The sequence below is a fragment of the Rhopilema esculentum genome, chromosome 11 (assembly GCF_057945365.1).
Source record: "Rhopilema esculentum isolate cy_ngs chromosome 11, ASM5794536v1, whole genome shotgun sequence".
NCBI classification, from domain to species: domain Eukaryota; kingdom Metazoa; phylum Cnidaria; class Scyphozoa; order Rhizostomeae; family Rhizostomatidae; genus Rhopilema; species Rhopilema esculentum.
This window is the reverse complement of record NC_142825.1, coordinates 13,862,989-13,874,911: the sequence shown is the minus strand read 5'-3', so window position 1 is coordinate 13,874,911 and position 11,923 is coordinate 13,862,989. Positions and strand designations below refer to the sequence as shown.

Here is an 11,923-nt window from a genome sequence, read left to right as displayed (position 1 = left end):
ACGAATTTTTTTTCCGCATTCACCGGGGCTAAAAAATGCACTGATTTCGAAAATAATCTCAGTTTTTCAAAATTCTGTGCAAAAATCACGATTTTGGGGGTATGAAAGTTTTTAAAAAACGGCGCGGGGATCTGGGACGAGTGTAGTGTTGTTACGTAAAGTGTTGGACACGAAAATCAAACAAACAATAGACGGCTCAGTTTAGTGTTAGGAGAATCGTGTACCGTCGTTGTGTTCTGCAAGAAAATGGCCGATTCCAGCGAAAGCGAACGTGAGAACTACAATATTTCTTCAAGCACTGACGAGGAAGATCTTTTTGGAACGATTGGGAGGAGGTTTCAACCATACCAAGACGAACCATTGGCATCGTCAGACAGTGAGGGCGATGGGCCTACTTCGGATGGGAATGACGATCCCGAAGATGAGGATGGGATACGACCGTCACAGTTTAGAGACAGAGAAGCTGGATCGGTTTCTGTCGATCATTGGTAAGTTCACAAAATCTTCATGTTCGCCATTTTCGTTTTCTCCTTTTTCTCAACCAACGTTCCTTCTGAATTTTGACTCTTTCGAACCCGGCTTACCGCAAACCTGTTTATTTTCTAATACCCAAGGTGTGAATGTGGAAAATGCAGTTCGGAACACTTGGTCTCCGCCCGAGAGTATCGTTGCTGTAAAGAAGTCTCTGGGGCTTATGAAAAAGTAGTTGCAGAAGGGATTCAAGATGCAACCCAGTGCATTACATGTCATCCTGATTACCAGGCGATGACAAATAAAACGGTCCTTCTTCAAGTAGGCCCGATGTTTAAGGGAAGAGATGGTAAACCTTACCGCCGTCGACCTGGGGTGTCAGAAGAAGAGTAAGTTTCATTCAAGATTTTGATAGCATCAAAATCATGCTTTAACAATGGAATAAAGTCTCTATATTTTTCACTCTTTCAAATAAGTGGTTGAACTTCATAAACATGAGAGAAGGGGTTGAGATTAGCGCCAAGGTCAAAATTTACTAAAATCGGTTCCTCTGTTATTTTTACAGAAATAATGGTAACAGAAATGAAAAACACTCTAAGCTTGGCTATCACAAAAGTAAAAAAATTCCATATTTTGCCTCATACAAATACCGAATCTAATTTAATCAAACAATTATTAAATAACCTAAGCTACATTTTGAACAAAAAGTTATTTTTTAGCACAACCAGTTTTATGGAAAAAGTGCCTAGCTAAGTATTTCTTGTGTAATTCAAATGTAATTCTTTAAACCCTAAATACATCTTATCAAAATAAAAATATATGTGATTGTGTTTAAAGACCTGTGGTTACATAAGCTATATGTTGTATGACTTTTTGCTCACAGATACATCAGAGCTATTGCCTATCGCTGGATTATAAAGTGGCTGTATGGGTATTTAGGTTGGGACAATTCAAGACCTTTATGTGCTTGTGTTTACAACCATATTCGAGGACTGTACCAAGTTGGCCAAAACAAAGGTTACAAAGACTCAGCAGAAAGACAGTAAATTACTTAAAATAAATTAATATAGAAATCAAGGTTCATTTTTGGCATTTTTTCTTTGGGTGTCCTTTTTTTGGCTGATTGCAGACTTTACATTTTGGGGCTTTTCTTTTACGATTTGCTGTTGACTGTTCCTGGTGTAAAAGTAGTTCTTGTTGGCCACTTTGCTCCCTCTCTATGGAAAAAAAGAACATCATATAACCAAATTGTTTTGTCAACTTGATGGATAATTACACTTGCTACTCACAGACTAATTTTAAAAAAAAGGTAAAAATTTTTTTGATCTATGAAAATAAAATCATTCAAAATAGTTGTTTACCTGTTGGATACATTGAAGTTGTACTTTGATTCCTCTCTAAATATTTCTGAACAGCCTCTAATTTCGGCAATCGGTCTTTAAACTGTGATGTCAATGGTAGAGGGGCAATCCTTTCATATTGTTTCATTATTTCATTGCATTCAGCTTTTTGGATTGTAAACATCAGCTTTCTGATTGTATCAACATACTCTGTTTAAAAGATTAGTATCATTGAGTATCATTTGTATCAACAAGTTGTATCATTTTCTAAATTATAATGATGCAAGATATATATTATTTGTCTTTTTATTGATCACTGCCAGGTCAAAGTTGTTCTTTCTGAAACCATATCAGATGTTTTGAACCAAAAACTGTTCTTGTCAAAAACACAATGCAAATTATATTATGCCCCTTGAAAGAAAGTCATGTGAATATATTCAGTAAGGGTTTATCAGTCTATTCTTATTATTAAACAAAAAGAGATGAAAAGCTTCCTGTGAGCCCTTCCAGAATGTTTTATTGCTTTGTTAGAAAAATACAAATTGAAGTGGGAATAAACAAATATGGAATACAGTGGAGCCGTTTGGACCAGTTTAATTGTTTATTTTAAAAGAGATGTCCATTGTATAAGGTTCTTTTAGTCCTTTTTGGCTTTTTGGAACAAAAGGATGTGAATGAAGATTCCACTGTACTATGGGTGAAAACATATACAATAACTACCATAAGTTGGAGCAACTGGGACTTTACGGACTGATTCTTCCCCTAGTTTGAATTTGGGCCAAGATATCCGCATGACTTCAGTACCATCAGCTTTCTTCTGAATGTCCCTTTTCAAATTTTCATTAAAATGACAAATTGCCAGAATATGCCTGCAAATAAATTTAAATTGCAGTTACAGAAAGAGTAAATGCAATTTTTCAAATGCGAGTTGCACTGAATTTGTTACCAGTTACTATGATTTGATAACAAAACTTTATCTACTACAGAATCAACAATCAAGACTTATTAGAATATATTGTCTTTTTCAAAATTAATATTGTAGTTTACCTGCAGAAAGTCCCAATCCATTGAAAGTGTAGCATTTTTGGATGCCACTGATTCAATGTTGAATGGTATCCCTCAAGACAACTTGTTTGCACCATGGGAGATAATTGCCGAATACCATTTAAAAGTCTTTTGTCCAACAATATTGCCTTGAGTTTGTCGTGGGCGACAGTACCTTGTAATGAAGATGCATCTTTTGTTAAAATCTAAAATGACTGCACTAGTCAATAAGGTTGTATGATATATTTTATTGTATTTTAAGTATTCTATCATTCTTTAAAAAATATGACAATCAGAATTTAGGCAAGACCAATTTATAAGTGTAAATTGTCATGACTGACCTATAACAGAAATTAGGATATACAATTGTTGGTTTATATGACTTACCATTTTTGATCCAATGCCTCTTCCTTAGTTTTTCATGTTTACAGTTTTTGTATAAGGGGTCTGGATGATTCTCATGCTCATTTGCAATATGGCGAATAACTGACTTCCATTTTGCTTCAATTAGCTCATGGAAACCCTCCTTTGTTGATGTTACACACCAGTATAAATGATTTCGAATGGAAGATGCCCATTCACTGATTCGCTCACAATCCTTCTCTTTACCTGCCTTCAATAATTTTTTTGTAATTGTTCTTGCAACATGCCAGATGTCAAAATAATGTTTTAATTGCTTCTCTGAATCCCGTATCCATTTTGCAATACCAGTGTGGCGATCAGAAACAAAAACTGAAATTGGTACCTCCTTATTTTTGAGAAACTCTATTCCTCTCTGGCACCCTACCAACTCCATACCAGTACTACTTTTGCATTCATTTGCCTACAAAGAAAGAAAAAGAACTACAAATCAGATAATGATTTAACAGCATACAGAAATGGTCATCCTTACACTCATGAAACAAAGAAACAATTAGATCAAAAAATGAAGACCTTATTAAATGTATGGTTAATTCCAAAATTTTCATTTAAAATCATCTTTTGGGTAGAATTGCATAAAATGTGCACATATGTAGATACATATCTGTCCTTATAAGCTTCTATGTCTCACCTGCACAAGCTCAAAGTGAACTATCTTCATGATATTTTCGCAAAAGAAAGTATAGCTGCCATATTTCGCAGAATGGCCCATTGAATCAAACCGCCCATCACCACAAACAATAATGCGATCTGACAGCTGCAAAACTTGATTCAATGTTGTAGAGCAGTAGAGTTGCCAATGCCGTATGATGCTAGGGAAAATAAAGTTTCTCTGGTGCAAAAAGAAAGTTCGTGCCTGGTAGGTCATGAGTCCAAGGTGCCTGCAAACAAGTAATACTTTGCTGACTGATGCACCAGCTGCTAATATCCCAAAGCTGAGAAGCACATTTCCAGCTGGGTACCTTCCAAAAATAAAAGGCTGAGATCTCCAGACAAAGGAATCTTTTCCACATCTGTTACAGCTCTGAATGGCAGTTATCATTGTTCCATTCTTCAACAAATTTACAGTTGGGGAATTATCTTTGCATTTAAAACAGAACATTGACAAGAGATTCATGAGCATACTGTAAAAAACAATAAACTTTGGCTCTTCTTCTTTGGGAGTTGCTGGATCAACCCTAAAATTAAAAAAGTGATCTTTGAGGCTCTGATTTATTAATTAAAAAACTTCAGATTATACATATTTCTACAAAATCAAAAAATACATTCTAATAGATTAAATAAATTGAACTTTGAACTAGTATATGTAACAATTATTATAGTTATTGCAGCATGACCAAAGCACAATTTAAAAAAAAATTTTGAAAAAGTCTACAGGAATTATAAATGTTGTAGTGATTTAATTCAAATGTAGGGAATTTCTGCAAAATATACCTAATGTAGCTTCTTGGAGTTGCATCAAACAAGTGCCCATTGTCAACGTCATCCTCATCATCATCCTTTTCCAAATCACTTTCACTTGTCATATTCAAATCAAAGATGTCATCTTCATCACCATCTGAAAAAACATCACTCTCGTCACCACTGTCTATCCCAGCTGCAAATTGATCTTTTTTTGCCTCTGGTGCTTCAGCTTCATTGTTTGGTGAAGTTTGTTTTGCCTATCAACATAAATAAATTGTCACATTTACTTTGTTTAGTTATCTGCACCATACAGGATGTTTAAAAGTAAGAATGAAGAATCACATCTGGTTATCAGGACTTGATGAAAAGAGACCGTTTTTATACAAAGTACATATACTGGAAGGATTCTGGCCTTTTGAGTAAGGAAAGGAAATAAGACATTTAAATTGCCACATCAGTGTTTTAGATACCAACAGAAATGCTTACCAAGCAGGTTTTCAGAAAGACTATTTCATCTTTCAGCTTCTCGATTTTGCAATTCAGCCTCTTTTCCTTTTTTTTCATGCTGTCTTTTTCCTGCATGTAAAATTTGCACCTACTGCAGGGCAGTTTGGCTTCAACAGACTTGTTTTTTGAATTTGGCAAGGCTAATGTTTCTCCCACAGCATCACAACAAGTAGGACAACCAGTCATTGGAGCACATGAGAGATGGAGGGGACATGCTTCTACATCAAATATACTTTCCTCATGATCAGGTTCTGTTGTCAGAATGGGAGAGGCTTCATTTGTGGAACTGGCCTTGTCGTCATTAAATTTAAGTGTAGCATGCATTGCTTCTTTTACCAGCTAAAAAGAAAAAATTGAAATGATTTGCAGTTTCACCATTCACCAAGCCATCTCATGTTATTCATGCAAAAATTTCAAGTCTAGTTTATCAAAAAGGGAACATTGACATAAATAATCTGGACATAAATCAATAATGTTTGACAATATATGGATAGCATGTTGAAAATGAAATGAACATTCAAACCAGATAGACCATAACAAGCACTTTAGCATTTGGGCCTATTTGGTACAACATATTTTAGATGAACCCTTCAGTCTTAAAAGCATCACAAACCATTCTCAATATTTAAACAACCATAATACAATTAGAAGGACAAAGAGTATGGAAATGCTTAGCTAACTGGAAAAGAACTCTACATAGACGAACAGGCAGAAACTTGACAGTGCAAACTTCTTACCCGGCGTTTTTCTCTGCTTGAATAAGATGTCTCTTCTTGTGGAGGATTGTGCAGCGTTGGCACAGCTTCTCGGAGAAGAAAACGCTTCGTGTGTTCTGCATCAAAGTCCCCTAAATTGGACACTAACGCTTTCGAAAAGCAGGTAGGATTGAAATGTAAAGAGCACAGAAAAGGTCCTTTGCTGTACGTTTCTGGATCAAAATTTACACGGTACCGTCGAACAAACGCAGTCCATTTGCTCCTTACTTCCGGGTTCTTTGGAAAACGATGTATTGAAATACCGACAGTACCACTACTACTGGTGCATGGTTTCCCGTTTGGTAGTCCTGCAACACAATACTGACCTCCGCGTCGATAAGTCTTCGCAGATCTTGCTTCATTCTCCATTTAAGAATGGATACTCGTAAAATCAAACTTCGAGCACGAACGATTTGCTGACCGGCTTTCGGAAACGGGCCTAAGCTGAAGGTTGCTTATTCCGATACGAATGCTCGCCTAGTCTAACCGCAACGTTAGAATGGATTTGATGTTGGCTGAAATTCTCTAGCCAGTTAACTCTTTTATTGATATTGTCCCAGAGTCTTGCACAATTACCACTAATAAAACTTTCACACGTTGTGAATGGTCTGATTTGCACGTTTCTCAATCCTTTTGTGAAGTCATAAACTCGCAAAGTCATCTAAAATTGCGTTTCCCAAGGCTTATTTGTTGTGCATTCAATTCTCTTAACACCCTTTTCGTAAAGGTTGACAATACTCCCTTGCTTGAGATTTCACAATAGCAAAAAAAAGAAAAACTTGCCAGCAAAATGATAAACCGCATAGAAAGTTTTGGAAGGTGTTTACTTCGTGTCCAACACTTGACGTCACAAGCCTACAAAGCACGTGACTCGACCGCGTTTTCGCCCCGCCATAATTTTGATGAAATTTCGCAACTTTAACCGCAAATTACAGAAAACTTATCACGAATTTGACACTGAAACCAAAAAATATGGATTTAGCGTGTCTACATATGTAAGAAACTTCAATAAAAAAATTCGTTTCATATTCACTTTAAATATATATGTTTTGCTTGGATTTAGAATCTTTAATCGGATGGGCTTCAAATTCAAAGTCAGAATTTTCATGAGATTTGTTAATATCATCCTTTAAAGAATAGGAAAGATGGTTAGCGATGAAAACATCACACCCACTTTTCATATTTCTACCAGTTTGCCCAGAAATATTATGAAATCCTTCTAGTTTGATTTGATTTATAAGTTTATCAAATATAGAGTCAAGATTATCAAGCAAGATTTCTAAGTTTTCTAGGTTATTAGAGATATATGAAATATAAGTATGAAGGATGCTTAACATCTCATTAGCATTTACAGAGTGAGACTCAATTAGTTTATGAAATTCGTGGTTATCGTATTAATTTAATTTAGAGAAATTATGTAAGTTAGAATCTACGTCACTCTTAAAAAGTATTTCTTGTTTATTTGCAAGTTTCGAGTAAGTTAATTTGCAAGTTTCGAGTTGATTAAGTTGACTTTAGTCAAATTACGAGATAGCTGTTGAGTTTCATTTACAAGTGAAGCTAATATTGTAAGAAAGATTAAGCAGATTATTATAATCAATTGTGAAAAAGGGAATAAGGATAACGTGTTTAAACAGCACAAGGGATACACCAATGTCAACAAATGTTTGTCAAAATCAGTTATATCCCAATTTCGGATTTTCGTGCATCTTGTGTGAACAAGGTGTTGACGTTGATCCCCAGGGATAGAAGACGATGACGTATACGTTCCGGTAGTGATATTGACGATATGAATGAGCGATTCATCACTTTCGATGTTAAAGGCAATATATCACGACGTTGATTGATTAAAAGAATTGTGTTTAGGCTATTGTTCCAGCTATTATTCTCGTTAACCAATCCACAACGAGACAGATTGCCTTTAAGCTCTTTCATAATTTTTACATTATTTAAACATTGAAACGGAAAAGCATTATGAAGGCAGGTGGAACAAAAGAATTCTCAATCTTGTTCAGAAAGTTCATGAAATGATTTCTAAATGGATCCAACAATTGCATAGGTCGCAAAAATTGAGTTTTAATAATCATAAACAGTTTTATGCCAAAATGGTATTAAAAGAGTTCTTACACACGTTTTTCCAAATCTACCACGTCGTTGATTTTTTTATACTGAGCTAGCTTTGTCTTTTCTTAGGTAAATACTTCCGTTTCGTGTCCAAACAAACTTGTAGTCTAGGTCTCGCTTCTTTGTTTTAGTTAACCTCAACAGATTTTTGTTGTGTTAGGTCAGGCTTTCATTCACGTTTATTTCGTTTCACCAGTAGAATTTTGAAAACCAAGATCAGAAATATTCATCTTCCTAATGTTATTTCGGGCGATTCGGCTCAAAAAAGACGCTCTCGTTTTTCTAGAACGGCATTTTGTTACAATGCCTGCCTGTTTCTTGGGCGAATTTCTGTGGCTTGCTTCGTTGCCATCTTTATCAATAATAACTCTGATTTCTTGGCCAACTTTTACAATAATTTCTTTGCAATTTTCATCAGAAAGGTGAGGAGCCTTCGAAACTTCATCCATCTATCTGCGACCATATCGCCTATATTCTCTGTTTATCTTTCGTTTTTGCTAAGAAAAGCATTGCACGTTTCTAGGTTTTATGATTGAAGTTTTTAATATTCAGCCCTAGCAAAACTACATTTAGAAATTCACTCAACTTCTATTTAGTGAAGTTGAGCAAAGTTTAGCGAGGGGGACAACACGGGACCATATCTTTTATTGAAATTTATTTAACTGTGAGCTTTTAAGACGACTTGAAAGTGTACTGTAGGGGAACCTGTAAAGGAATTTGCTGATCAAAATAACTGTTGTTTTATGTCTTTCAGTAATTGAGTTAGCCACAAAAAACACCTTTGCCGAAAAACGAGACGTATTGAAGGTTTGAGGTTTTGTTTTGGTAAGGGTAAGGTATAGCGACTCCTGCCGATGCACCAACGGCCAATCGCCGCTTCTTATGACTTGATAGTAAAAGAAAAAATATCAATTTCTTATTCCATGAGAGACCTGGTAATGTCTTTTGACGGACCTATATAATTTATACACATACATTGTTGATGTTTCCTCATCAACTGTTATTGTAAAGAGACATTTAGGGGATTATCCACTCAGTGGCAGATATTATGTGGGAATGGGGGGCATTTTTTTTAATTTGAGCAGGTGCGACAAATTTGTATTGCGCAGTGCAGAATTTTCACAGATAAAATTTTTGATATTTTCCGTATTTCCCAAGGCCAGGACTGAATTCCGTAAAATAAATGTCTTTCAACAATGTGCCTCGCCTCGTCATGCTTAGAAAGGCCACTTTCTTACTTCCAGTTTTGGTAAAAGTAGTCACACTGAAAAGAGTAACAATATAAAAACCAGATTTTGGATGTGAATGTCTATTGTTGCACAAACAGAACAGAGGTGGATTCAAAGTGAGTTCCTTGGTGCACAGAACTCAGTAAGTTTTCTAACATACCGCTAAAAATAGTGTTGCCTGAAACAAGTAATATTTAAAATAAAAAATAAAAGCTAAAAATTCTAATTGCCAGTTTCTTCTCTGCCGTGATTTGGCATTGATTGGATGTATGCACACCAGAAGTAATGTTGCGAGACTTTGTCACCCGAGGAAGGAAGGAGGAAAAGGACTGATCTGCATTGAAAAATGTACAAAGAAGGAGAGTAAGTCGTTGCGTGGCTATTTGAGAGAGACTGCAGAGTGGATGCTTCAAGCTGCTTTGCAGGAGAAGGTATTAGATGAAAAAGAGAGTATCCAGAACTACCAGAAGAGAATGCGCGAGGAAAAAGTCAAGAACTGGAAGGAGAAAGCCCTGCATGGAGAGTTCGTGCGACAAACATCAGATATAGCCGGAGAAAATTCTTGGGTATTGGCTTAGGAGTGGTTTTTTGAAAAAGGAGACAGAATGTTGGATCTTAGCTGCCTAAGAACTGGCATTAAGAACATACTCGACAAGTAAAGCATAGATAAGACTTCAGAGACACCTCTGAGTAGATCGTGTGGACACTCTACTGAAGCTGTAAGGCATATTATCAGTGGATGCACGAAGCTTGTCCAGAGAGAGTACAGGAAACGTAATGACAAGGTGGCCCTGCGGGTACACTGGAAGATGTGCAGCAAGTACGACATAGAATGTACCGACAAGTGGTTTGATCATCATCCATTAGCAGTCGCAGAATATAGAGATGCTCCAATTACCTGGGAAACGACTATCTACACAGATAGAAAGCTGCAGCACAATCGACCGGATACACAGGAGTGGACACTAATTGACAAAGCTGTACCAGCGGGTCAGGACATTATCAAAACCGAGGACGGGAAGTTGACCAAATATCAAAATCTAGCAATCGAAATTAAGAGACAACACAGAGCATTGAAAGTGACAGTAATACCAATCGTGATTGGTGCGCTTGGAGCAATCTCAAAGAACGCAAAAGACCTGTCATAGGAAGTTAGACATTCCTGACATCGTTAGAACAGCTCACATATTACGGAAAGTGCTGTGTTTCTCTGCTGCAAGAATTACCCACAAGAGCATCATTGGACTGGAAAGAATCACACAATAATAATAATTAAAATAATAATAATAATGGAAACATTTCATTTCCAATTCAACTTAAACTACAACTACAAATCTCACTATTACAATGTAAATTGCAATGGGCTAGTCTGGTTTTACAAGAAAAAAACTATAACAATCGTAAGGTATAAGGAAAAATTGAGAAAAAAAATAAACAACTAAAGTTAAAAAGGATGTAATTCCAGATTTTTCCATGGCTTTTTTTTGCAACAAGTATGTAGTACGTAGTACGGATGGCAATGTTGGGAAGTTTAGAAATGAGGTACTGTTTTTGTTGCTGATCGATGGAGAGAGAGTCACACATTTTGAAGAATGAATTGCAGGAATTGCCAAAGATGTCAAGAGAGCTCATAGAAAGATTAACAAAGGAGACACATTTAAACTGCCCTTCTAAACCAGATAAGAGAGGAGCATACTTGCTGTGTTTTCTTGTACAATAATAATAATAATAATAATAATAACAATAATAACGATCGATTTATTCACAGCATGGTATGATATAGATATCTTTGTACAAGCTAATTTAGGCCTTCTTTGCAAAATTTAAGAATAAATATTCAATAACTACATGTATATAACAATTAGATAAATAAATTGAAAGAAAAGAACTTGAAGATTAACAGACTTTTTGAAAATTTTACAATGAGTTTATAGTTATGTTTCACTCTTTTCACACCAAGGCGACTATTTTCTTCATTTTCTAGTCACAAAATCCAACATGAGCTACGTAGCATCAGGTTGCAACAACATTCTTCTCCTTTCCATTTTTTTATCTGAATTAAACTGGGCAATATTTGATGACTCTTGTATTTCTGTGCACAACTTATGCCATAAGATTTTTTTATTATTAGCTAGCTATATTAGGATAAGCAACGAATGTAGCATCGTGGCAGGGAGCCGGAGGAGGGGGGGGGGGGGCAGATGTTCCCTAGCTTCGACCATTCCAAAATTGTGGTAATTTCGTATCTTTTCGGCTAAAGAATATTGGGCGTTAATTGAATGCTTAGAATTCTTAAGATACCAATCAGCACATGGAGGAGATTATGAAGACAGAGGAAGCCAAGAAACCTTTTCGAATGACAGTCAAACTGATGGTTAAGCTAATAAAAAACTGATGGTCAAGCTTTATTCACAGTCTGCCTAACCAAATCTGTACAATTTCACAGCTCCACGGAGCAATCTACCGGTCGCACGGTGTGACCCCATACAGATATATCAATTGGTGAAGAAGTCATGATATATCTACAGCACATGGATTTGGGTATTCTTCGAGATGTTTGCAGTTCGAATCCATCAATACTTATGCCACGTTGTAGTGTCTAGATTCTGTTTCGAGATGAAAATGGCGT

General features: G+C 36.0%; 3 protein-coding genes across 3 annotated transcripts; 2 read left to right on the top strand and 1 right to left on the bottom strand.

Moving 5' to 3' along the window:
• On the top strand, positions 1–1,517 carry LOC135693331 (uncharacterized). Its single transcript, XM_089111418.1, has 3 exons — positions 1–488; positions 615–860; positions 1,355–1,517. Exons 1-3 carry the CDS (start codon positions 247–249, stop codon positions 1,515–1,517), a joined length of 651 nt encoding a protein of 216 aa, XP_088967544.1. The 5' UTR covers positions 1–246.
• LOC135693333 (uncharacterized) lies at positions 1,465–6,310 on the bottom strand. Its single transcript, XM_089111409.1, has 9 exons — positions 5,924–6,310; positions 5,166–5,525; positions 4,710–4,936; positions 3,907–4,453; positions 3,243–3,678; positions 2,859–3,030; positions 2,532–2,680; positions 1,833–2,021; positions 1,465–1,688 (listed from the first exon to the last, which is right to left on the bottom strand). The coding sequence occupies exons 1-9, from the start codon at positions 6,308–6,310 to the stop codon at positions 1,552–1,554; spliced, it is 2,604 nt and encodes an 867-aa protein (XP_088967535.1). The 3' UTR covers positions 1,465–1,551.
• A 3,793-nt stretch (positions 6,311–10,103) lies between these two features.
• LOC148959049 (uncharacterized) lies at positions 10,104–10,442 on the top strand. The gene has a single exon (XM_089111436.1). The coding sequence runs from the start codon at positions 10,104–10,106 to the stop codon at positions 10,440–10,442; it is 339 nt and encodes a 112-aa protein (XP_088967562.1).
• The last annotated feature ends 1,481 nt before the right edge of the window (positions 10,443–11,923 follow it).

What these genes read in the sequence shown, in the direction of transcription:
- LOC148959049 (XM_089111436.1), top strand. Translation starts at nt 10,104, where the DNA reads ATGTGCAGCAAGTACGACATAGAATGTACCGACAAGTGGTTTGATCAT.
- LOC135693333 (XM_089111409.1), bottom strand. Translation starts at nt 6,310, where the DNA reads ATGGAGAATGAAGCAAGATCTGCGAAGACTTATCGACGCGGAGGTCAG. An exon ending in TTCACTTTGAGCTTGTGCAG is followed by an intron (nt 3,679 to 3,906) that starts GTGAGACATAGA and finishes CTTTCTTTGTAG; the next exon opens with GCAAATGAATGCAAAAGTAG. An exon ending in TGGATTGGGACTTTCTGCAG is followed by an intron (nt 2,681 to 2,858) that starts GTAAACTACAAT and finishes ATTTATTTGCAG; the next exon opens with GCATATTCTGGCAATTTGTC.
- LOC135693331 (XM_089111418.1), top strand. Translation starts at nt 247, where the DNA reads ATGGCCGATTCCAGCGAAAGCGAACGTGAGAACTACAATATTTCTTCA. An exon ending in TCGGTTTCTGTCGATCATTG is followed by an intron (nt 489 to 614) that starts GTAAGTTCACAA and finishes CTAATACCCAAG; the next exon opens with GTGTGAATGTGGAAAATGCA. An exon ending in CCTGGGGTGTCAGAAGAAGA is followed by an intron (nt 861 to 1,354) that starts GTAAGTTTCATT and finishes TTTTGCTCACAG; the next exon opens with ATACATCAGAGCTATTGCCT.